Source organism: Lynx canadensis, chromosome C1 (assembly GCF_007474595.2).
Source record: "Lynx canadensis isolate LIC74 chromosome C1, mLynCan4.pri.v2, whole genome shotgun sequence".
NCBI classification, from domain to species: Eukaryota; Metazoa; Chordata; class Mammalia; order Carnivora; family Felidae; genus Lynx; species Lynx canadensis.
Window position 1 is genome coordinate 20,289,916 of NC_044310.1, and position 27,423 is coordinate 20,317,338.

At 40.7% G+C, this 27,423-nt stretch overlaps 1 protein-coding gene across 2 annotated transcripts in view; it reads right to left on the reverse strand.

Annotated features, from left to right (window-relative positions):
- Positions 1-27,423, reverse strand: part of WASF2 (WASP family member 2) — a 73,205-nt gene that overhangs the window by 17,878 nt on the left and 27,904 nt on the right. Inside the window, exons 1-2 of one of the 2 annotated variants that reach the window (XM_030328066.1) lie at positions 5,016-5,100; positions 3,671-3,843 (exon numbers count right to left, since the gene is read on the reverse strand). In XM_030328066.1, coding sequence (XP_030183926.1) covers positions 3,671-3,800 — 130 coding nt within the window. In that variant the 5' untranslated portion in view covers positions 3,801-3,843; positions 5,016-5,100. Of the gene's footprint in view, positions 1-3,670; positions 3,844-5,015; positions 5,101-27,423 lie in introns of those variants that run through there. The other variant, XM_030328065.1, reaches the window with a different exon arrangement.

Here is a 27,423-nt window from a genome sequence, read left to right on the forward strand (position 1 = left end):
GTCTGCTTCTGATTTTGTGTCTCCCTTTTTCTCTCTGCTCCTCCCCTTCTCATGCTCTCTCTTTCCTTCAAAAATAAATATTAAAAAAATTTTTAATAAAATAAAAAATAAAAGGATTATAAAATGGGAGATGGATGGCAGAAAATGAGATTTGAAAGGAAGGCGGGTCTTGAAAAGTCTTGAATGCCAGGCCAAGAAACTTAAACAATTCCACAGTGAGGAACAGGGGAGATTTCTAACATTTGCACTCTTATGTACGTACATATGTACGTACGTACGTATGTATGTATACATTTATTTTTTGTTCATTCATTCATTCGAGTAGGGGAGCAGGGAAGGGGATAGGGAGAGGGAGAGAGAATCTTAAGCAGATTCCTCAGGGCTCGATCTCAACAGCTCAGGGTTCATTATCATAATCTGTGGGATCATGACGTAGGCCGAAACCAAGAGTTGGACATTTAATCGACTGAGCCACCCAGGCACCCTTGTACTCTTATTTTAAAAACACTTTTGGGGCACCTGGGTGGCTCAGATGGTTAAACATCTGACTCTTGATTTCGTCTCAGGTCGTGATCTCATGGTCATGAGATGGAGCTCTGTGTTAGGCTTCGTGATGAGTGTGGAGCCTGTTTGGGATTCTCTTTCTCTGCCCTTTCTCTGCTCTCTCTCAAAATAAACAGACATTAAAAAAACAAAAAACAAAAAACTTTTAAATTGCAAAAGTTAACACAGACTTAACTTTTAAAAAGTCAAATAATTCAGAATTATAAAAGTAAAAAGTGAAATTTGCATTTTGAGCAGACCACTCTGGCAGGGATACAAGTTTTAAGATTTGTAAGATCTTTAGGTTTATATATTTAAGAGGACTGATAGAGAAAGGGAGGCCAGAGGGAGGCTAAGGCAACAGTTAATTTTATTATTTTTTATTATGTTTGCTTATTTGTGAGAGAGAGAGAGACAAAGCACAAGTGGAGGAAGAGCAGAGAGAGAGACACACAAAATTCCAAGCAGGCTCCAGGCTCTGAGCTGTCAGTGCAGAGCAGGCCGCAGGGCTCGAACCCATGAGCCGTGAGATCATGACCTGAGCCAAAGTCGGATGCCCAACCGACTAAGTAACCCAGGCGCCTCTATTTCTTTTTTTAACTTTATTTATTTAGAGAGAGAAAGGGAGAAAGGGAGAGAGAGAGCGAGCGAGAGCGAGCGAGAGAGAGCGCGCGCACGCACGCAGGGGTGGGGCAGAGAGAGAGAGGGAGACAGAATCCCAAGCAGGCTCCGCACTGTCCGCACAGAGCCTATCGTGGGGCTTGAACTTACAAACTGTGAGATCATGACCTGGGCCGAAGTCAAACACTTAACCCACTGAGCCACCCAGGCACCCCAAGGGAACAGTTTAGGTGAGAGTTAACGAAGGTCTAAACCAGGGTGGTGTTGGCAGAGACACAGCAGAGAAATTCTTTGGAAATCTTACTTTACCTCTTACTGGCTGTTGTCTCTCTAGGCAAGTTACTTTTCTGAGCTTTCATTTCTTCACCTGAAAAATGGGAATACCACCACCTACCCTCACAGGATCACGGAATAGATTAAATGAGATCATCTATGTCAAGATCCTATTAAAACCTGGCATAAAGTGGGCAATCAACAAATGTGAGTTCCCCTCTCATCGCCCTCTCCCCTTAAAAATTATTTATTTCTGTCTCCTCTGGTAGATTATAAGCTCCTATAAAGCAGAGACCTTTTTTCTTTAATTTATTTTTTACATTTATTTTTGAGAGACAGAGAGATACAGAGCATGAGCAGGGGAGGGGCAGAGAGAGAAGAAGACACAGAATCCAAAGCAGGCTCCAGGCTCCGAGCTGTCAGCACAGAGCCCGATGTGGGGCTTGAACCCATGAACCGTGAGATCATGACCTGAGCCGAAGTCAGACGCTCAACTGACTGAGCCACGCAGGCGCCCCTGGCAGAGACCATTTCTTATTATCACTCTATTCCCTCAGCATCTGGCACATAAAATATGTTCAATACATGTTTATTGGATAAAAAAAAAAAAAAAAAAGGGTCAGTTAGCTCTACAATGTGAGGAAATCTTGTTTCTGTAGGTACAAACCAATCCTGGCCCTCAGATCAGCTTCCTCAAGATGGGAGTGGTCTGATCACAAGTGAGAGAGTGAGCAATGACATCCATCAACACTACCCTGGAAAAACACCTGAGAGAGAGCATAACTCCTGCTGAGTGAGAGTAAGAAGCATCATTAGCTAGATGTCCTTTGTCCTATGGAGAAGGAACCGGTGTGTGATTGACTTGCACCCATTTGGCCTTCTCAGGGTGACAGAAGCAGAAATGATGCTTTTAAGAAGCAATGAGGCTCTCTACAGCCTTCATGTGGTTCCTTGTCAGCTGCACTGCTACTGCACTGCTGTCAATGTTCCTTTGTGTAAGACGGGCACTGGCAGGGTTTCGTTTCTTCGTGACGCCCCATCCAGGTTTCCCTAAGCCCTAGATCAACAGAGATGGCCTCTGGAGCTAGGAAAAGGCTTAGGAATCTCAGACCCCATACATCATATGGTCGCAGAACTCTGTCTCCTCAGGCCCCTGTTTTAAAGGCAGGGCCTGTTACTATCTGGGGGAATGTAGGCTTTCCTGATACCCCACTGCCTTCACTAAGGGTAGTAGTGATTCAATAGAAGGGGTGAATGTCTGAAAGAATTCATACCAAGATGCCTTTGCTAAGGAAGATCACTAAAATGGCAATTTGACGAAGGTTCTTATGGGAGCTGGAGTGGCACTAAGACAAATGCAGAGCCTATCCAAGCGTCTGCCCTTCCCCTACCTCAGCTTCAAACAAAGTCAGCTTGATTCACAATGAAATCCAAACCATGCATGTACTCCACCCTAGGCAGTCTCATTCATTCTTGCCAATTAAAACAACAACAACAACAACAACAAAAATATCATTGAGCTGGCTTTCCCTCAACTCCAAAACAGACTGGGCTAACAACCGTCTTCTTGCTAGAGAAGAATGGCTCCAGCTACACTTTGTGTCATTGTGTGTTCATGCAGCTTGCAAAATTCCCAATACCCTAGAGACTGCAAAAGTAATTTGCACCCTGAACTTGGACCTGGGGGCTTGCAGCACAATTAAATGTGTACCGGGGTACACAAGTCAGCTAGAATCTGAGTGCATGTTTGCTTTACTCCTCTTTGGGAAGAAAAGTTGGGGGAGGGGGTGTAGGGTAGAGAAAGACTATTGGCACATTTGAGGCTTCAACAAAGTCAGCTACATTGAACAGCTCGTGCAATTATGGGCACATTCCCCAACCCAAGATACTGCTCTGTGAACCTCCCACTTTACACACAGAGAATTCTGCTCTGTCATTCCATCTGCAGTTTCTGCTGCAGCCCTTCCTGCCACCCTTCCCACAGATTTCTTTTGAAGCAGGTGGAGGGGGAGGTGGAGGGAACCTAGAGGGTGGTGGTAGATGAAGAAAAGGTTGAGGGGAAGAATTCTGTACCAAAAATGAACCTCTCTTTGGGGAGAGGGGGAGGGATACATTTTCGCATTACCTAGGGAAGGCAGATGGGGGAGAAATAGGAGCACGGGAGGAGAAGGAAACTAAATAAAGAGCACCAACGACCCCTGAGGGCAAAGCACAGGCTCTCTGCGGCACTCACTCAGGCTGCCCAGCTGTCGGATGACATTTGCCAGGGTGATGTTGGTCACGCATTCCAGCTCGCTTCTAACGCTAGGCAACGTCTGACGGCACAGGTGCCTTGGCTCGATGTTCCTCGTTACTAACGGCATGGTGGACCTGCTTCAGGCAATGTTCTGAATGATGAAAAACAACCTAAAAAAGAAATAACAGGAAAGTATTACTCAACCACAAATTCCAGGCACACTAGGGCTGTGTGAGTCTTTTTTTTCTTTTGTCTTGTTCTGATCTAAAACAGCTTTAAAAAAATCTCTCCCCCATCATTTCTTCTTTTTTAAGCTCCCCCCGCCCCAATCTTTAAGGTTTGCTATTAGAAGGCTTGCCGGATCAGTTTAGAAATTCTGAACTAGTGACTGCTGGCTGAGTTACACAGGCAGCATAAAAACCTAAAAACCTTAAAATAACAACGACGCTCCAACCAACAAGAGTCTCCAGAGGCAAGGAGGCATGGTCAGAAAACAGTCCATTCAGCAGGCCCTGGATAGTACGGACAGATCCTATCCTTGGTGTATCCATAATCAGGACAGATCAGATTCCAGATGATCAATTATAAGGATCAAAAAAGAGCTGCTGTCATCTGATCATCTCCACAACGGAAATTAAGTTGCCAATAGCAATTCCATTGATCTACATCAGGACATAACTTCTCCAGTTCTTCCCTGATGGATGACTGTTAATGTACAACTAAACGCTAGCTGCCAGTGTCTATTAACACTACTAAAGTTTAGTCTGTAAATTGACAGAATTAAAGAATATCAAGGAAAATTTTACACGTTCAATATGTCAAACATGATGCTAAAGCAAACTGTGCTATAAGATTCCCTAGTCCTTTCTCATCTACCCAAGAGCTCCCTTTCTCTCTATTCGTATCCGTATCCGGATCAACACACCTGGGCCAAAAGGCTCTTGAGCCGGCAGGAAGTGTCTGGAGCAGATCCGGAAACCTTCCAGTTACCGTTTCTTATCCTGTCAGCTGAGCCCCTTTCCCTAGGAAATCCCCACCACTTCAGGTTCATGCTGAGCTATTGTTTTAGAATTAGATTACCAAATTCCTAGCTTTACAAGGATAGGAGGAGGTTTTAGTCTCAACAAAATGGGTATGACTACAGCCAAGGCATACCAGGCTGTTCCTGTTTCTCGTGAAACTAAAGAAATTTAAAACAGCCTAATGGTTTTCATGCTAGGGAAAATGCAAATTCACTTCAAATGAAAAGGTAAAGCATAAAGGTAACATACCCAAGTCCCCAGTATTCCCAATTCTTCATTTAATTAAAAAGAAAAAAAAAAGGCAAAACAGGTTTACTTACATCAAATCTTAAAACACCAGCTCATCACCAAAAAAAGTTGATTGTGAATACAAAAAGCTAAGTATCACAAATCTTAAAAGTGAACCAACATATTGTCTGACCAAAAGAAAAAGGAAAAAAAAAGCCCTTCAGGCTCAAAGGGGGAGTAGAACCCTTTGGAACAGACTGCTCCTTGTTATGGACATTCTGATCTACTAAGAGTAAAAATAAAACAGGAAGCCAGCAGCTTGGGGAACAAGATTTCCTGTCACCAACAGCAACAGCCCAAGAACCAAGAGAATCAGCTGTTTGCTCATAACTCTGAACCTCCCTTTAATAGTCACTGTGTGGCAGCTGTGCCTATCTTTGGGGTGCAGAGGTGTTTCCTGAATATTTGTCTACTGTCTAAGGAAATAATTTTCATTCCATTCCTCTGCTAAATTCCCCTTTGACTCAACAGGTTTTCTAATCCAAACTCTGGACTCTCCCTTCCAGTTGAACTCTTCTTCTCTACATGGTGTAGAGGTACTAAGATGCAATCATTAGTAACTCACTGGTGAAAGAGTTTAGAACAAGAAAGGAGGCAGGAGGTTGCAAATGAAAGAACCTCACAGGGCTCTGTACACCATCCTCTGGATGCTCTTATACTCTCAAATTTCAAGCTTTCTGGAAGAATCAAATTCGATGGTACAGCCAGAGATGATTGAAAACAGCCACTGTGGCTCCCTCTATTAGCAATCATTTCAGTACTTGTTCCAGCTTCTCAGAGGAGCTAAAGGAGCCAGATCCCCTTGAAATTGTACATCAAATGTGGCCACTGACAAGGCATTCCAGATGTTCTCTCTGGACACCTAATGGAAACTGGATTCCAGATGGCTAGGTACATGTAGAACTGGGGGCCAGGAGGAGGTTCTTGTAACACCTTGGTACTTTAGAATTTATACTTTCCCAAGGGCCTCGAGTAAGCAGAACACAAATGGAGTCAACTCTCTGTCATATGGTGGGGGGCGGGGGGGGGGGGGGGGGATACAAGTTTCCAATAGCAAGATGGCTTCTTATCACTAAAAAAACCAGTTCCCACAACCAGCTAGAGAGTGTAGAGGCCACTTTTAGGCAAACAGGCTTGAGCAATGGAATGCAGAAACAGGGCCACAGTGACCACCTGGTTGAATACAGACAGACCCATCAGGTAACCCCCTCAAAATATCCGTAGGCCCTAAATGACCAATGGGCTACTTGTAACTAGGCACAGCTACCAAAAATGGGAGAATTCCATATGTCCCCATACCTCCTTCACCTTCCCTCTTTAAAAACAGCCTCTATACCTCTATACCTCATTACAGACAGCCTTCCCCTGGCTGTCCTCCCCACTGTTCCCCTATGGTGTATTCAATAAACTTCTATCTCCTTTGTTCTGCCTTGGGTGAATTCTTGTCACTGCCTGCACCATCAGCTTCCACCCGATCAGTGATCATTTGGGGCCCTCATCTGATTGGGAGAGACACCCCATTTAGACACCACAGACAGTACTCAAGAAATGACAATATGTCAATATCTATCAAGACAAAACAAACAGAAAAGTAAATCTGCTACTAAAAAAAACCACTTAGTATGTTTCAGAACCACCAATGAGAAACAAGATTCCCTGTTATATGGAATTACCTGAATCACTGTTCATTTTCCTTTTGGATAATCAAAGTTAATTATATTCTGGGGCACACCTGGGTGGCTCAGTCAGTTCGATGTCTGACTTCAGGTCATGATCTCATGGCTCGTGAGTTCGAGCCCTGAGTCGGGCTCTGTGCTGACAGCTTAGAGCCTGGATGGAGCCTGCTTCCAATTCTGTGTCTCCCTCTCTCTATGCCCCTCCCCTGCTCGTGGACTGTCTCCTTCTCTCTCTGTCTCAAAAATAAACAAGAACCTTAAAAAAATTTTTTTAAGTTAGTTATATTCACCATAAGAAGTATGGAATTATGCATGATCTGAAACACAACAGTAACTTCGTTAGGAAAAAAAAAAAAAAGCCTACATTCCAGTGAAGATAAACTTAGAAATGGGCAAAGACTCTCAAGGCTCTTGACTCAACTCAGCTTCAAGTTGTGCCATTCAAACATACTAGGGTTAGTACCGTGACTCTGATAACCTTACTAGCTATGTGATCTTGGGCAATTTTCCTGGAGACATTAAGTAATGTAACATACATAAAATGTCTACTACAAGGCTAAATAAAAAGGTAGTTATTTTGTAGTCCATGGACCCTAGGAAAATCTTACTGTAAAATCAACTTTATGCATTGATAAATATTTTTAAACACCTTCAACTATAGACATATTATGTGGTAGAACGCAAAGATGAATGTAAAGATGAAACAAATGTAAAGACGAAACCCTGGACTTAAATGAAATTTACTGAGGTTTTTTTCCTCCAGAGGTTGCTCCCAGCCAAGCTTCTGGACCTCCTGAAGAACACACATTCTCTCTCTCTCCACTCTTTCACACTGAGTTCCTCATCTGATCCACAGAACAAAGAAAATGATTAGAGTGACTATTTTCTCAATTCTCCTCAAGACCGTACATAACTACTAGCACCATTCCAGATGCATTGGAGAAAAAGTTAATACATTATATACAATGGATGCCTAATGGCATTAGGGTTTAATTCTCTCATGGAAATCCAGTTGAGAAAGGCTCCTCTATCATCAGTAGTCATTTAGTGGAAAATCTGTGGAGTACTGGGTGTTGAGAAACCACTGTATTAAGGAAGTAACATGGCCAAATTTGCATTTTAGACAAGTCATTCTAACAGAAGCAAAGAAGTTATATTTGGGCAGGAGAAGGCTGGAGATAAATAGATCAGTTGGGACTCTTCACAGGTTAAGACAATGACAACAGAAATGGAGAGGCCCACTACAGCCAGCAAATATGAATGAGGACAGGTTGTAGGGGTAAGGCTAACTCTTCAGTCCTATTTGCTACTCTCTCAATAGGTTTGTACAGTTATACTCACAAAGTGATAAGACGTATGTCTCTTTTTAAAAGTATCATGAAAAGGGGTAGTAAACGCTAGTGTCAGTAACAGAAAAAAAGAGAAAGTGAAGAAAACCAAGAAAGTAGTGGTTCTTAGATGCCAAAAGAAGTTTTGGAGCCATGAAAGAGTGAATGACCTGTCTTCACAGAATCAATAAAGTTCTGGGGCACCTGGGTGGCTGAGTGGGCTAAGTGTCTTACACTTTTTTTTTTTTTAAACGTTTTATTATTTTTTTGAGAGACACAACAGAGTGCGAACAGGGAGGGGCAGAGAGAGAGACACACACAGAATCGGAAGCAGGCTCCAGGTTCTGAGCTGTCAGCACAGACCCCGACGTGAGGCTCGAACTCACAAACTGCGAGATCATGACCTAAGCCAAAGTCCAACACTTAACCGACTCAGCCACCCAGGCTCCCCAAGCGTCTGACACTTGATTTCAGTTCAGGTCATGATCTCAGGGTCCTGAGATTGAGCCCTGGGTCGGGCTCTGCGCTGAGTATGGAGCCTGCCTAAGACTCTCCCTCTGTCCCTTTCCATTGCTCACACACATTCCCCCTCTCTCAAAAACAACAACAGCAAAACAAACAAACAAAGTTCTTTTTCAGTTATATTTTACTTTGATTAGGGAATTATATGCTATAATGATATTTGCTAATATGGGGTTTGAGAAGGTCTTACACCTTGAGAGATGTTACACAGGAGAGGACTGACCACTGCGGAGATAAAAGTTATAGAGAAACAGACTTCAGTTTAGTTAGCTCCTTTTAATTAGAGCAGTCCTATATTAGAATGGGTTCTCTTCAGAGGTTATGAGTTCCCAGTACAGTCCTGTGGATGACCAGCTATCAGGAATGTTGCAGGAGACATTCCCAGACTGTAGGATGTTGATGTTGAGAGGTCAGATTGGATGACTTCTACAATGTCTTCTAAATCAAAGATGATAGATATAATTCTCACTCTGGGCTTCAGTTTCCTCATCTGCAAAATAAAGAGACTAAGCTAGATGATTTTTAAGAAGTTCTAAAATTTTTAGATTTGCTTCTAAGTTGCTATAACCTCCTTACTTGGCCAACATGGACTTGCATTCTGAACACAAGGCCTGAAGCAGGTTAACTCTAAGAACTGTAGAGAGGGATGGGTCATGGCTATGAATCAAACCCTCCTCCACATCTAGATTCATCTAGTTACCAGGACCTGCAGGATATAGAATGGTCCAAAGGACGTTTCAGACAGAGCCCCAAGGTTAAGTTATTTACATCCTGGGCGGCTCCCAGGCTGATCTGGGAGTTGGCTATCCAAGTAAGTCCAAAGGAAAAACTGGCTTTGGAACAGTTCCAGACATGCAGCCAGACTCAGTAGCAACCCCATCTTTACTCCTGGCTATTTTCAGCTTAAGGGACTTGAGAATGAGTCTGAGAACAAGTAAAAGACTTTAGGCATCCCTCCCTAGCCATGACCTGGCAGTATATGGACCAGTCTAGACTGTCAGTACCATGGCAGAATTCATGCTTTGAAATGAAGACTGGATGAGGTATTCTCTAAGGTCCCTTCAAACAGTAAGATTCTACAGGCCTATATATTAGAAGTTATCACAAAATACTTATATATAACATGTGGTCAGTATAAAGTCAAAAGGAGACTTTGACATCTACCCTACACTCTCACAACTCTGATTCCAACACCCTGAAGCAGAATTAGGGTGAGGTGAAAAAGACAGAGGGTGGAAGAAGGTCATAAAGGAAGGCTACATATGAGAGAGGACACATTCATCTTTACCCCACTCTGAATTCCTGTCATTACCAGGACAGAAGACAAATTACTGCTCATTCTGGTAGTAATATTTATTACTAGCTACTTATTATAAATAAATATACAATGCTTCATTTAGAGCCAAGGTCACTGACAACACCTGCAGATTTCTATGGTTCCATCCCAAAACAAGTATATCTGAGCTATAGCAATAACCATAACAACAGAAATGCTTCTCAAGGCAGTTCCTCTTTGAAACATACCCCCAAAATGCTGATCAGCAGTAGCAGGGGATGAGAACATGTGGGGATGTTATATGTGTGACAATTAGGACTTCTGCTTTCACTTCAGCATTTCCCACTGTTCTACAGTTAACAGCAATGTGGATCGGGGCCTATGAGAAGAGCTTTACTTTGTAGACCAGTTTCCTCTTTCAAGAGACAAATTTCTTGCATTCCACAGGGGTTCAAAATCCCAATTAAAAAGTCAAATAATCATTTGATTTCAAAATGATAGACAATACACAGACTTACTGTAATCTAAATCTGTCTACAAAAATGTTTAAAGAAGTATGAATTTACTGTTGCATACAGCAGTCCTCACAACTATGCAACAACCACAAGGAAGAATGCCTCATTATAGACTTAAGCATCCACCCACTTCCTGTTGAAATACTGGGTGAGGCTGAACCTACAAATATAACTAGACTCTTTCTAAACACAAAGAATTACTGACAAATCAGTTTAGGTCACTAACGTCCAAGAGAGATAGCAAGACAGAAATGAAACTCCTTTGGTTGACAGAGAAAGTATCTGACTGGGAGAACCAAAAAAGTTATCTGTGATCCAAAACCAGGAGAAGTTTCCAATTTCCCAAAGTAATGACAAAGGTGATGAACCTACATTCAATAAACCTAAGGCTCCTTCTTGTCCTGATTTGGTTTTGGGCAAGTGGTCCAGGAAACAGGACTTCTAAACTCCAGTATTTTACTCCTTGAGCACACTATTGATCTATCAAGGACCATTCATACCTGGTAATTCCATAAATTGCTATTACACTTTGGGGGCAATACCACCTTTTGTTCTTACCTTTATTACTTTTCAGGCTCTAATCATAGCTTTGCTCTTAAAGCTAAAACTGGGGGATCACCTTCACCTCTAAAATTGTTTTTTTCTAGTATAAACTATTCCACAGACAACTGCTTCTTTATTGGTGGAAATTAGGCTCTTTTAGTGTTGTCCATCTGGTTGTCCAAAAGAAAATACATTTAAACAGTAGACCTGGAACTTAGATTCTAGTTCTTAAATTTTGTTAATGTTTTATTTATTTTTGAGAGACATAGAGTGAGAAAGAGTGCAAGCAGGGAAGGGAAGATAACAGAAGATCTGAAGTGGACTATGTGCTGAGAGCAGCAAGCCCGATGTGGGGCTTGAATTCAAGAACTGTAAGATCATGACCTGAGCGGATGTCAGATGCTCAACCAACTGAGCCACCCAGGCACCCCTGGATTCTAGTTCTTAATCTAATGATGACTGGCAAATGGGGGGACAATTTCAATTCATCCTTCTAGTTCAGCTTTGGGCTGCCCTAAAAAAAAAAAAATCTCAAAAGATGCTAATATAAAACTGAGATTTTGTTTGCAAAGTATTCTGATCTCCAAAGAAAAGATTTATTCACATAAATATTTCTTGTATCTCCATCCTGGCCCAAGTTCCCTGTTATGTATCCACTTATAATATACAAGGTCTACAATGTTATCACTGATGACTTTCAGCTACAAACACAAAATTCATTTCACATTCCCAATCTAATGCCAATTTCTAGCAATACCCAATTCATCAAAATGGAATGGTTTGAAATACGCCAAACTATCCATCCATCTAAATGGGCTTACTTCTACTGACTGAATACATATAAATTATGAATGATTTTACTTAGAAATGGAGAAATCTTACCCCTGGTATTTGTAGGTACTCAAGTACCCGATTCCTTTCAGCTGTAGTCATTAATTCAGCATTGAATTCATACAGGAGTCTAGCATGAAAAACAACTAAGCTCCTCTGAAAAACAAACACCAACATACAAACCAAAACAAAACAAAGCATCAAACCTCAACAAATCAGTTCACAAGATTACTAGAAATATGCCACTAACTCACACAAGCCCCAACAAAGTATTCTTCACTTGTAAGAGCTTCCTTTTTTTTATTTTTCGCCAATGACAAAGTGATCTCCAGTTACTGGTGCCTAAAAACCTGAGATAAGAGGGTAGATACAAAATGCATTCCTCTCCAAATACCCAGGCTTGAGTACCTGTGAGTAAGCCAAACCTGGGCATGTGCTACTTATGGGAACACACAGTTGGTTTTTATGGAAGAATGTCTAAATCCCACTTTACTATCTTACTCAAAGATAAAGTGGATGGGACTAAGTGCAACCTTTCTTTCTTGGTTCCTGCAAGTAGCAGTGAGTATTGCACTAGGTTAAGCTCCCTATAGACAGGTCACTGGCACAACCACTGGTGATTAGATACAGAGGTGGGTTTGAAAAAGAGGGAGAAAGGAGATATTCAGAGCCAAACCACACATCAGGCACTGAGTCTCATTTCATCCTGCCAGCTGTCTAACCATTCATTTTAATCCCTATGATGCCTCACTTCATATTTCAAGCTTCTCTCTGGGATGGAAAGGCCAAAAAAGAAACTGACTTTACACAACTGAGAAAGGCCAGGGGGAAAAAGGTTGCAGAGCAACAACAAAAAAGGAGATTCAGCAAAATGTTTTGCTGACAGCTCAGGGCAACGTACAAACACACCGTGTGGTCATGGAGCAGGCAGAAGCAGCAGTCCTGGATGTGACTGTTAATATACCAACTTAAGTAAGGAGGGAGACCTAGCAATGACAACCGCATCTGAACACCAGGAAGTGGAATTATGGAGCAAACTGCAATTCCATATCAACTGTTCTATTCTGCCAGCTGTAACAAGAATTCATTCCTGAAAAAGTGTCACACACTCATCTGTCACTAATAGCCAAGCCGCCAGCAACTAAGAGTCAGCAGCAAAGGGCAGCTGTACATCTACTTCCTCTCACAAGGTCTATTCACCACTCAAAATATGGGATTTATAAGGAAAAGTCCTTGAACAGAGGGAAAGTAAGTACCCATTCTTTTTTTTCTACCCTCAGTTTACTAAGCAGTTACCAAAGCCGTCAAAACCTAATAAGCAGTGGTGTAGAGTAGCAAGAGCATGGACAGTAAGAGGCAGAGGTGTGGGTTTCAATTCCCAACTGCCAAATTTTAGCTTTGGGACCTTGGCAAGCAGTATAATCTCTCAGTCTGTTTCCTAATCTGTTAAATTAGTATAATGATTCCTAGTTTGTAAGGTTGTTATGACAAAAAATAAAATAATGCATGTGTAAAATGCTTAACACAGTGCCTGGCACCAAACAATTATAGTAATAGTCCTAGTGATGGGTACCTGGCTGACTCGACGAGTAGAGCATGTGACTCTTGATCTCCAGTCAATGATAATGTTGGACACAGAGCTTACTTTAAAAAAAATAGTGATTTCTGTTGTAGTCATAGTAGTAGTAGTGGAAGTACGAGTTCCACACATATCTAGCATTTAACTATGTGCCAGGCACTGTTCTAAATGTTTTTTTTTTAAGATGTAGTGACTTTAAACTTTTTTTTAAAGTTTATTTTTATTTATTTTGAGAGAGAGATAAAGCACGAGTTGGGGAGAGGCAGAGAGAGGAAAAAGAGAGAGAGAGAGAGAGAGAGAGAGAGAGAGAGAGAGAGAGAATCTGAAACAGGCCCCACATTTTCAGCACAGATGTGGGGCTTGAACTCACAAACCGTGAAATCATGACCTGACCTGAAGTTGAATGCTCAACCAACTGAGCCACCCAGGTACCCCTGTTCTAAATGTTTCATGGGGCACCTGGGTGGCTCAGTCACTTGAGTGTCTGACTTCAGCTCGGGTCATGCTTTCACGGTTCGTGGGTTTGAGCCCCACATTGGACTTTGCACTGAGAGCACAGAGCCTGCTTTGGACATTCTGTCCCCCTCTCTCTTTGCCCCCTATCCCCGCTCATGCGTGTGTGTGTGTGTGTGTGTGTGTGTGTGTACACGCATGCATGCTCTCTCCCAAAAATAAACACTAAAAAAAGAAAAACATTAAAAAATGTTTTATATGTGGTTCCCTCAACCTTTAAACAATACTATTAATAAGTTTCAGGTTGTATTAATACTTAACTAATTATAGTAGTACCCTTATCAATCAATGAATATCTATCAAGTAGACACTAAAAGACACAAGGAAGTATAAATTCCCTTCCTTGACTACAGGAGCTTATAATGTGAGGAGACAGATAAAACCAGTTTAGTAACAATACAGCAAATAAATAGAAGTTCAGTTATCAAATGAATGATGCAGTCAATGATAACAACAGAAAGGATGAAACAGTCACTGTGACTTGAAGGGATCAAACAGGCAGGATTTGGATATAAAGTATAAAGAGGGGTACACTTATGATGTACACTAAGTAATGTATAGAATTGTTGGATCGTTATATTGTATACCTGGAACTAACATAACACTGTATGTTAACTATACTTGAATTAAAATTAAAAAAATAAAAAATATCTAAAACATAATAATAATAATAATAATAATAATAATAATAATAAAAGAGGAAGGTTTTCCAAGTGGGGGTAATATAAGCAGAAGTCTTGAACTCTACCACTGAGAATTTATGGAAAAGTTACAATTCTAATGGGCTTTTTACCACATTTCATCAAATCTAAGATGCCATTGATTATGAGATGTATCATGATTCAAGTTCAAGAGATGTTAAAATGTGGGGAGGGGCACCTGGAAGGCTCACAGGTTAAGCACCCAACTCTTGATTTTGGCTCAGGTCTCGATCTCACAGTTCATAGGATTGAGCCTTGTGTGATGGGTGGAGCCTACTTGGAATTTCTCTCTCTGCCCCTCCCCAACTTGTTCTCTAAATAAACAAACATTTAAATAAAAATAAAAATGTGGGGAAACATGCATCTTAGAATCAATAAAATATATTTATTTTTTCTATAATATGAAAGGGTAGACAAAATGACCTTTAAAATTTCTCTCCAACCCTAAAAGGCTATGATTCTAGAACTCAGACTTCTACAAGCACATTCAAATTCCACCAAATCATTAACACCATAGAAGAACAAAGATAATAAAAATGAGAGATTGGAACTTTACTCCACTAATTATTTGCAAGGCTACAATATTTATCTCCTAACCAGTATGTTCGTATTTTCCTTTATATACTTGAACATAGAGCTATTTTAATATCCTTGTTTGCTAATTCCATCATCTCTGCCATTTCTGACTGTTTCTACTCAATGATTTTTCTCCTAGATATGGGCCACATTTTCCTGGTAAATCTGGTGACTTTTTTTTAAATGTATGTTTGTTTGTTTAGTTTGTTTGTTTAGAGAGATGCGTGGGGGGGGGGCAGGGAGAGAGAGGGGAGAGAAAGAAACCCAAGCAGGCCCCACACCAACAGCTCAGAGCCAGAGCCAAACATGGGGCTCGATTCCATAAACTGTGAGATCATGACCTGAGCCAAAATCAAGTCAGAAGCCCAACCAACTGAGCCACCCAGGCACCCCAAACATGGTAACTTCTGACTGGATGTTAGACATTATGCTATTACAATGTTGACTATCTAGCAATGTTGGTTTCAAAAGTGTCAGGCTTCATTCTGGTAGGTAGTTAAGCTACTTTTGGTTCAGTTGGGTACCTGTAAGGCTTGTTTTTAAAAAGCTTTGTTAGGATGGCTCTAGGGTAGCCTATACTCTATGGGTATTTTAACCCCAGTGCAAAGATGTGGCCCCTCTGCAATCTCTACTGGGTGCTCCCAGTGAGCACCATGGGCTCTCTATTCTGGCTGGTAGGAACTCAAACACCTCCCTGCTCATAGCTTCCTGGTCACTCTTTCCCCATTCTCCCTCAGTGTGATCCCAGTCATGTGTGTGGTCAGCAAAGATTCAATAAGACCCTGAGATTTTTTTTTTTTAATTTTTTTTTTCAACGTTTTTTATTTATTTTTGGGACAGAGAGAGACAGAGCATGAACGGGGGAGGGGCAGAGAGAGAGGGAGACACAGAATCAGAAACAGGCTCCAGACTCTGAGCCATCAGCCCAGAGCCCGACACGGGGCTCGAACCCGCGGACCGCGAGATCGTGACCTGGCTGAAGTCGGACGCTTAACCGACTGCGCCACCCAGGCGCCCCAAGACCCTGAGATTTCTAGAGCAGTTCTTCTTCATAGCTTCCCCCTTTCCAGAACTCAACCACACTGCTTTCAGTTGCTTCAGCTCCCCTTGAACTATAATGTCTCTTCAGTTCAGCAAGACCAGTGTGCTCTGCTTGGAATCCCCCACCCTGCTCCATAGTTAGAAGAGACATCTAGGTGCAGTGTAAGCACGCGCGCGCGCGCACATACATATACACACACACACACACACACACACACACACACACACACAGGAATACTACTTAGCCATCAAAAAGAATGAAATCTTGCCATTTGCAATGACATGGATGGAGCTAGAGTATATTATGCTAAAGGAAGTAAATCAAAGAAAGATAAATACCATATTATTTCACTTATATGTGGAATTTAAGAAACAAAACAGATGAACATATGGGAAGGGGGGGTAAAGAGAGGGAAACAAACCATAAGAGACTCTTTTTAAAAAAAAATTTTTTTTTAATGTTTATTTTTGCCAGAGAGAGAGACAGGGCATGAGCGGGGGAGGGACAGAGAGAGAGAGGGAGACACAGAATCCGAAGCAGGCTCCAGGCTCTGAGCTGTCTGCAGAGCCCGACGCGGGCTCGAACTCACAGACTGCGAGATCATGACCTGAGCCGAAGTCGGACGCTCAACCGACTGAGCCACCCAGGTGCCCCAAGAGACTCTTAACAATAGAGAACAAATTGAGGGTTAGTGGAGGGGAGGTGGGTGGGGGATGGGCTAGATAGCTGATGGGTAATAAGAAGGGTACTTGTTATGATGAGCACTGGGTGTTGTATGTAAGTGATGGATCACTAAATTCTACTCCTGAAACCAATACTGCATTGTATATTAACTAACTAGAATTTAAATAAAAATTTAAAAAGAAAAAAAAAAAGAAGAGACATTTAGACAGAAAGCCAGGTAATCACAGGGCTCACCTCTTTTATTTCCCTTCTCACAGGGATCACAGCCCTGTCCTTCCTGTTTAGGTCAGGGTTGATTTCCACTCTAGTTTTGCAAGGACCTCCATAATAAAGAGGTATTATAAAGTATTATAATCTTAAAGTCTGATTAATTTCAATTTATCTTCAAGTACATACACAGAGTAATTCTAGGAATAACAAGGAAAAGTAGGTGTCCCGAAATCAAACAAACAAGAAAGCACTGCCAATAGGTATAATATCATTACCATAAGCATAGAACATATTTGGATGACATATTTAATTAATTTTTTGAATGATCACAACAGAGGACAATGACAGAAAGTTCTTTTCTTTCTTTTTAAAAATTTTTTTTAACGTTTTTATTTATTTTTGAGACAGGGAGAGACAGAGCATGAACAGGGGAGGGTCAGAGAGAGGGAGACACAGAATCTGAAACAGGCTCCAGGCTCTCAGCTGTCAGCACAGAGCCCGACGTGGGGCTCGAACTCACGGACCGCAAGATCATGACCTGAGCTAAAGTCGGCTGCTCAACTGACTGAGCCACCCGGGCGCCCCCAGAAAGTTCTTTTCTTACAGCTAATACTCATATAGGTGCCTACCACCTTCAAAAATCAATACAGCTTGGTGAACTCAGAGGGATGTTCAGTCAAGAGATTCAAGGATTTCCTGAGCCACTCATTATGTGACTTTGGGCTGGTTAATCTCTCTAAGCCTCATCTGTAAAATGGGAAAAATAAAATCTACCTCATATGATGGTTCTAAGGATAAAATGAGATAACATATGTGAGCCTTCTAGAGGGATGTCTAACACCCAGTAGGTACTCAGTAACTGATAGCTCTGATTACTATTAATTCAAAGGAATGCAGAGTTTGTTTAGACTCACCACCTGGTGGTAATGAAATAATTTAAGGACAGCAAATCAAATTAAACAGCATTGAGCACACTACACAAAAGGCTCTCCTAATTGATCCTCTTTTCTTCAGTCTCAGTGGAGGCCAAGTAGTAGGTGGGTCTCTTACCTTCTGGGACAGGCTCTTTGGGAGTGTAGAGACAAATACTGAGAAAGAAATAGATGGCCTCTGTTTATATTATGACAATTTTAAATATTAAGATAAAGAGTATCAGTCTTCCAAATCATAGTCAAAAATCAATTCAGTTTTTTCACTTTACAAACTTTGAAAGACAAATAGTCTCAAAGGGACTATTACTTGGATCATGGCATTTCTTTAAAAAAAAAAAAAAATCCTTTCATCTTGAAGGCCCAAGGCAAATGTCACCACTTCTAAGAAGCCTTCCTTGACTCTTCTAGTCTGAAGTCATCTCTCCCTTTCCAAAAGTGCCGAAGAGGTATGCTGAACCTCTTTGATGGCAGTCTTTACATTCTATGTTGTAGTACAGATTTTTGGAGTGTACAATTCTCTGAGTACAGGAACTGAAAAACAAAATACCTTTCAACCTAACAGAAGTAGTACTAACAACAGCAGCTAAGGGTGGGATTCTTAAAACTTCTTTGTATCCTATAGTGTCTGCTCAATAAGTGTTGAATGCCTAAAATATGGCTGGTATTTATTCACGTTTTCTTATATATCTCTACTACTCAAAACACTTCTATGAAGTAAGTTTTAGCATTCTGATTTTACAGATGACAGAACTAAAACTAAGAGCAGTTCTGTAACTTTATCAAAGTCACACAGTCAACTTTTAAACCCAGGTCTATCTATGTCAAAAGTTTATGCTTATTCCATGACTCCACACTGACTTTCCAAAAAAACACACAAACCAAGAAATTATACAAATAAGCTCCTATTTCTCATTCTCATACACAAGTGCCACGAAGCCCTAGACTAGTTTCTTCTCCCTTGAAAAAAGACTGCATGCTAACACAAGAAAGCCTTCCTGACATATTTACCCTAGAACTGAAACGGTGTTAATGAGGATAACATACTGCTTTCTCCCTCTCTACACCCAATTTTAGCCAGCTGCTCAGGGGCTTCACATCTTTCACTTTAAACAACATAAACACTGGCTCATTTAAAGTGCCAGCCTCACATAACATGCTTAGATGCTACTGCTTTTCAAACAAACTCCTGTTTTCAAACAGCCAGGCATTTGGGGTTCCATCACTTCTGATGACTTACTTTTATCTGCAGGGTCCCTGAAAATCACTTTAAGTTTCATTCTCTGTGCACTGTTTGGCTCATCAAATCTTGTCATCAGGGGCTTTTTTTTTTTTAAGCATCTCATCTTTCATCTTCTTTTACAATGAACCAAAACACATTCCCATGGGTAATTCTTAAACTATATATGTATTTTTTAAAATAATACTCTTCTGACTTTTTCCAAAGAGCATGGTTGTTTTCCCTTTTTAGCCCAAGTAAAGATAATTATATCAGAAGTGATATAATTTTCCCCCATTTCTTTCTGCATATGGGGAATACTGAAATGATAAGTCTTTTTTAATTATTAAATGTAAATACCTCATTAAATATAATCCAATTACTTTAATTGTAAAAAGGAAGTAATTACAATATGTACATGTATTCTTGCCTGGTAGATTTAATATCTTAAATTAATCTTTTCAGCATTAATATTTTAAATTAACCTTTGACATTTGAAAAATGCAAGAAACTGATGTCTCTTTTTAAAAATATATAAAGCTGTACTTTATGGATCTTTGTTGTGATTTCACCTACAAACAATTTTAGTGAGAATAGCCCCACTCCCACAGAGAGGGGTAATTAAATACCACCTGCCCTAACTGAACTGGTATTTCTTGTCTGCCATAAATCATGTTAAAGGGTCTAATGCCTTCTGGGACAAAAAGCCAAGAGATGAATTCTGTCATTCTAATAATCACAAAAGCTTTACTTACAAAGACAATTCCAGGCCAAAATTTGTTAGAAGGATGACTTTGGTATAGTACCCTAAATTTTCCATTACCTAATTTATATTCTGTGACTACCATTTTAGCTCTCTAAGACCACCCCAAGCATTCTCCCTTCTCTCTGGTCTCTAGCCCTTCAAGTTTGCTGTTACAATAGTTTCCCTCAGCAGCCATCTGGTTCTTTGGTTTCTACTCTTTTTTGGTGACCAAGGGCAAATAAATTGCAAAGCTAAATCTCTATGAACTGCTTTGAAAATGGGCTCTGCCACGGTCTGTGTTCTGAAAAACCTCCATTAAAATGGAGGGAAAAGGCTTACACAGAAGAGGAATTAAGAAGATGATACTTTGTTTTGTTTTTCTATATCTTACCAAAATCTATCAGTGAGTGTTATTTTAAGATATGAATTATGTATATAGAAAAAGTAAAACTTGATTTAGATTAACACAGAACTTTTTCTAAACTTTAAAACTATATGAATATTTATGTTGTAGAGATAACAACCAGGGCCGTGTATATACAGCACTTTCCCTGCAAAAGAAAAGCTCTCTTTAAAGTACTAACAAGGGGCACCTGGGTGGCTCAGTTGGTTAAGCGTCCGACTTCGGCTCAGGTCATGATCTCACGGTTCGTGAGTTCGAGCCCCACGTCGGGCTCTGTGCTGACAGCTCAGAGCTTGGAGCCTGTTTCAGATTCTGTGTCTCCCTCTCTCTGACCCTCCCCCATTCATGCTCTGTCTCTCTCTGTCTCAAAAATAAATAAACGTTATAAATAAATAAATAAATAAATAAATAAAATAATAAAGTACTAACAAGCAGGGTGCCTGGTTGGCTCAATTGGTAGAGCATGCAACCCTTGATCTCACAGTTTGAAGTTCAAGCCCCACGGTGGGCATAGGGATTACTTAAAAATAAAATCTTTAAAAAAAATGTTTTTACTAAAATAAAATCTTAAAAAAAAAAAAGTATAAGAAGCATTGTGTTTTCTGCAAGTCTCAAGGATTTCACTGAAATAGATTTTCCTGTTTAGACCCTATATTAATGAACCAAAGATGCAACTCTGCCTCACTAATACCACTTCCCAAAACAAATTAATGAAATGGAGGAGGGTAACTATGACTAACTCCTTCAGTCATTGATTAGAGCCAGGTTGGAGCAGTTCCTGACTACATAAGGCTGGCTTCTGCTGTCATCCAGGCTAACTATGGAAAGCTATTTTATGGTTTGAAAGGATAGTCACATGGGTCATTGTGGGTTCCCTCATTCTCAAACACTGTAATGAATTCTGAACAGTTACCAAAGGTTAGCAGAAGGAATGGAGCCTGATATCTGATGATGATCACAGTCTTCCAGGACAGCACCATTACAAGACAACAAGGAATTTCACAGGTAAAAGGTATACCAGCAGCTAAAACCTAGCCCCTTTCAGGATTTAAATGATTCAAGTTTCATCTTGATAACACTGGTATTTTTGTACAAAATATATCTTATTAGGCCAGCACTTAAAACTTAAAAAGGTGTCTTTAAATGCCTGCTGACCTAAAATTGCCACGTTCAATGCTTTAAAGGGATTGATTTTCTGGAGAAGGACAATAAGATGCCAAATTCTGTTCAATGGAGATCAGAATATTATTTGGTGAACCTATTCTGCACCTGTGGAAGCGAAAGAATAAGACTGACTTACACACCCCAGAAGGAGGATGGTATTTATCTTGGGCTCTCCCTATGACCTCTTTGGCAGCAAATGTAAGAAAGTCCTTTTTTGAGGCTAAGGGGCGTGCCCAAGACTTTCAACTACCCATTCAAGCAGGGTTACAATTCCCCTCCTCCATAATTAAGTTCTCTTTCCTACTCTCCATGCATGCATGAATTGCAATGACATTGACATGGGGGCCTGACATTAGTCTTTGAAGGTCATTTAAATCCTCCTACTTCCAAGCTGCCTTAAAAGCAATGCGTCAACCATTCCACAATGCCTGAGTGTGGGGTCTGACTAGATGGTACTCAAAGCATAAAAAGCAAGAGGGCTCCAAACTCAAATATCATAAAAAAAAAAACAAATCAAAGAAATAAAACACAATAAAACTCAGTTGCTCAAGAGACAATAGTAAGAGAAACACTAAACTTTTAACACTGGATGAATGAAAACACTTCTGATAACTCCTTTTATTTAGGAAAGTAGAAAATGTCATTCACAATATAGTCCCTTTATATTGGCTTCAGTCTCAACTACTATCACAACTTCATACATACATACCCATCCCTGAAGTCCCACAGACCCTCCCATGGCTCCTGATTACATAATGTTCTCCCTTGCCTCCATACTTTTGTTCAAATCTGACCACCCACCACACCCTCACCAACTTCTAAGGTCTTCCAAGATTGAGCTCAAGTGAAATGTCTCTTGACATGCCTTGCCCCAGGGGAGCTTGACGCCCCTCTCCACACATTCTTTAAACTCCCGTAACACCCTGTGCATGCCTATCCCATCACACTGCATTAAAATGACTGATTTTCTTACTTGCTCTCCCACTAGACTGCAAATACTTTAAGGCTAGTGATCAATCATCTCTGATCCTAGTGCCTATCACCATGCTAGGTACAGAGAATATGCTCAATAAATATTAATCAAATGAGGGGCACCCGGGTGGCTCAGCTGGTTAAGCGTCCGACTCTTGGTTTCAGCTCAAATCATGATCTCACGGTTTGTGGGACTGAGTCCCACACTGGGCTCTGTGCTGACAGTGTGGATGGAGCCTGCTTAGGTCTCTCTCTGCCCCTCCCTTGCTCATACTCGCTCTCTCTCAAAATAAACTTAACTAACTTGAATTGAAATAAATTTAAGTAAACAAAAAAACCAAACAAACTTCAATATTAATCAAACGAATGAAGCCACAGTTAGTGGTTCTTGTGCTCTGGCCATTATGAAGGTGAGGATAGGGAGGGTGTCTGGACATTCAGTCTTAATAGTACTGCTTTCTGAGGGAAGAGAACTCAATCTGAATAGCCCAAGCTCGACCTTTGTTTTATTTACTTATTTTTTAAAATTTTTTTTAGTGTTTTTATTTTTGAGACAGAGAGAGACAGAGCATGTGCAGGGGAGGGGCAGAGAGAGGGGGAGACACAGAATCTGAAGCAGGCTCCAGGCTCTGAGCTGTCAGCACAGAGCCCGATGCAGGGCTCGAACTCACAGAGTGTGAGATCATGACCTGAGCTGAAGTCGGACGCTTAACCAACTGAGCCACCCAGGCGCCCCAACCTTTGTTTTAGAATTAAGATTCCTAGTAACTCATCAGATCACAAGACAGGATCTATACATACTCTACAAACCCTAGGAAATGATTAGAGGTCTAATCTGTATATAGCAGAGTGAGACATTAAAAATTAAAAAAAAAATTTAAAAAAAATTTTTTTAATTACAAAAAAACAACCAAGGCCATCCCAACCAACACAAGCTATCTGCCACCTCCCTTTTATTCATGCACCTCAAAGTTCTTATCTTCTAATGTAAAGAGAGAAATGATTAAGAGTTATCAGCCAAAGGAGACACATTTCTAAAAAGGCTAAGGAAGGTCAGAATAGGGTAAGTCATGAAAATCAGCACATTTTAAAAACTTGAAAGAAATCCAGGCTGTCATTAAAATCTCCAGGCACGTGGCCTAAAACATTAATAAGCCTCTGAACCTTTTCTTTCCCCACCAAATCAGCTTTTTGCCCCCCTCCCCCAGCACCAATACTTTGTCCCCACCAACTGACCCTGCCACCGGCCAACCTGCCTGCCTTTCTTTCTTTCCCTTCCTTCCTACCATTATAAATACAGATACAGATAGTGAGAATCTGGCAAACATATGACAGCTTCTAACCATATATGAGATTTGTATAAACTGATATCCACTTTTCCTTTTTCCTTTCTTCTTTCCCTTTTTTCTTTCTCTCCCTCTCTTTCAATGAGCCTTATGTACTGAGCACTTCTTTCCTTCCTTCCTCCCTTCCTTCCTCCCTCCCTCCCTCCCTCCCTCCTTCCTTCAATGAACCTTAGGTACTGAGCGCTGTGCCACACACTGGGGATAAATTCAACAATGTCCCTGCCCTCAGGAAGCTCAAAAGCTACTGAAGGGGACAAAATTACTCTTTTCATAAGTATGACTACACAAGATGTTGTGGAGGCATCCATCTCAGACTGCGGGCAGACGTAGTTAAGAAAGGGTGTCTTAAAGGACAAAAAAAAGTTTAGAGAAGTTTCAGATGAAGGGAGCAGTGTGTGCAGAGGCAAACAATGTTCCAAGAGCAGCAAATAGCTTGGTGTGGCTGAAGTACAAGAAGTCATGAGCGATAAGGCTAATAAGGTAGATAGAAGCTGAGGCACAGAGATCCTTGTATGCTGCACTATAGCACTTGGGAGTGTGCTGAAGGCTACTGGGAACTATTTAAGATTGAGACTAGAGAGTGACATGATGGGATTTGCATTTAGAAAGCTCTCTCTGGCAGCAGTGTGGAGAACGTACTACATGAGAGGGTGAAAGACTGAGGCAGTATTCCAAGTGGAAGCGCTTCTAATTGATGGAGAGAATCTACATAATGGGAGAGTTACAACAGATGACAGAAAATACTCTGTACAGAGTTTGAGGCCAGGCTGTCACTGATAAGCTTTCCCTCTTGAACAATTAAATTATTTAGTCTCTCTGGGCCTCAGTTTTTACATTCTGAAAAATGTGTTTGTAAAAGTATTACCAGGGGGGGAACACTGGACTAGATTCAGTATCATCAACCTTACCTTAATGCTTTACAATTTACAGATACAAAAATTTTTAGAAATACGTGTAAGGCAATAAAGAATCGTGAGAGGGCACCTGCCTTGCTCTTTTGGTAGAGCACGTGACTTGGTCTCAAGGCCATGAATTCAAGCCCCACGCTGGATGTAGAGATTACATAAACAAACTTAAAAAAAAAAAAAAAAAAGAATTGTGATTTAGCAAACATCAGTGTGCCTGCCTACCACCTAGTTTAAGAATATCACCATTAGGGGCACATGGGTAGCTCAGTGGGTTGAGCGTCTGACTCTTGATTTCGGCTCAGGTCATGATCTCACCATTCCTAAGACCAAGCACCATTTCGAGCTCTGGGAGCTCTGCACTGACAGCTTGGGATTCTCTCTCTACCCCTCCCCCACAAGTACCTGTGCACACTCTCTCTAAAAATAAACTTAAAAAAAAAAAAAAAAAGAATATCACCATTAGCTTTAAAGTCCCCTACATGCCTCTCCCCAAACCTATCTCCTTCCCTTTCACTCTGATGACACTATCCAGAAATGTGTTCACTATTCCCTTATTTTTCTTTACAGTTTTATCATATCTGTATCCCAAACCATTATAGTTTAGTTTCACATGTTTCTGTACTTCACATGAATCTAATGCACATTTTTCTGCAACTTTTCACTCTACTATTTGTTGGGATTCATTCATGTTGCAATGGCTGCAATTTAGTCATTTCTACTGTTACATGGTATTATATTATATGGCTATACCATGATTTATTTATTCAATCTAAAGTTGATAGATACTGGGATTTTTCCCAGTTTGGAATGCTTATGTTTTTGCTATTGCCAACGAAGTTGCTATGGACATTTTTGTATGTCTCCTTGTACACATGTATAAGGTTGTTAAGGGTAGACACCTAGGAGTGGAACTGCTGGGTCATGGAGTATGAAAATCTTCAATCATGAGATAATGCCAAATTGTGTTCCAAAATGGGTTTACACTTCTGTTTGCTGGGTTCTGGTTGCTTCATATATCCTTGCCAACATATTTGGTCAGATTTTAATTTTTGCCAATCTGATGGACATAAAAGAATGTGTCACTGTAGTTTTGATTTGCATTGCCCTGATGACTGCTAATGAAGCTGAACATTCCCAACCCTTTTGATAGGAAGGAGCTACTTTTTATTTTTCCAAAACACCGAAATTATCTTCTCTGAAAGCCTAAAATGGCTGTAGGTCATTCAGAATGCTGCCTCCCAGTAATTAAAAAAATTTTTTTTTCAATGTTTATTTATTTTTGGGACAGAGAGAGACAGAGCATGAACGGGGGAGGGGCAGAGAGAGAGGGAGACACAGAATCGGAAACAGGCTCCAGGCTCTGAGCCATCAGCCCAGAGCCCGATGCGGGGCTCGAACTCACGGACCGCGAGATCGCGAGATCGTGACCTGAGCTGAAGTCGGACGCTTAACCGACTGCGCCACCCAGGCGCCCCTGCCTCCCAGTAATTAACCAGATAAAGACTGGTGTCTTTCAGCACCAGGGTAAAACTGTATGACCAAATCTCAGCCATACTGACACAGAGGCACACCTGAAATTTTTCATCTGAGAACTGAAGGTGAATTAGGGATTTTAGAAGGACTGAGACTGAGAAAATCTGAGAGGGAATGATCAGGGCAAATATGTGATACTTAAAACCCTTCAGTATCTGCCATCAATGTACTTCTTTAGTTTCCTTTCTGGCCACACCTTTCTAGTGCACTACACTTCAGCCACTGTTCACCACAGATGCCCTCCTGCACTCTCATGCCTCTGTGATCATTCAAGACATTTCCTGCTTCCGGGAATACCCACTTTTTATCTGTTTTTTTTTTTTTCCCCTATGCTTCTTGAAATTTTATTAATCCTTCCCTGCTCAGTTCAAATGAATTGCTTCCACAAAGCTATTGTGACCCTGTTCCCTAGGAAGAATTAATCAAGCCCTCTGTTTCAACAGCACTCTATTATACCACATATCCCACATTGCACTTGTAACAGGGATAGACTGTGAGCTCTTTGAGGGAAAGTTACCATCTTTTAAAACCTGAGGTGCTAATAAGCAGCACTTCTGTCACCCATCAATCCCCCATAAAATACTGGATAAGTATAGAAAGATGAGCAGAATTTACTGAGAAAATAAGTATCTAAACAATGGAAAGACCCTTTCTGACTCTTGCTGACTATGAAGAAAAAATGAGAGAAAAGGCAAGAGAGGAGAAAGGGAGTGAGAGCTAATGAAAAATAAATTGTGACAATTAGGTCCCAGGAAATGAAATTGTAAACCATACAGTCACCTTCTTAATGGTGGCTTCCAATAGCACGGAAAAGTGAAATTTATAGATGACTCTAAAACCTTAAGCTGGAAACACTTTTTTTCAAAATTTATAAAATTTTTTTAAATTTTAATTTTTTAATTTATTTTTTTAAAATTTATTTATTTTTGAGAGAGGAGAGAGAGGATCCCAACGTAGGGCTCAATCTCACAAACCACGAGATTATGACATGAGCCGAAATCAACAGTCAGATGCTTAACCAACTAAGCCACTCAGGTGCCTTATTTATTTTTATTTATTTTTTACTTATTTATTTATTATTTATTTAGAAAGAGCATGGTAGAAGGAGAGGGCGAGAATCTCAAGCAGGCTCCATGCCCAGTAAGGAGCCCTATGCAGGGCTCGATTTCACAACCCTGAAATCATGACCTAAGCTGAAATCAAGTGTCAGACACTTAACTGACTG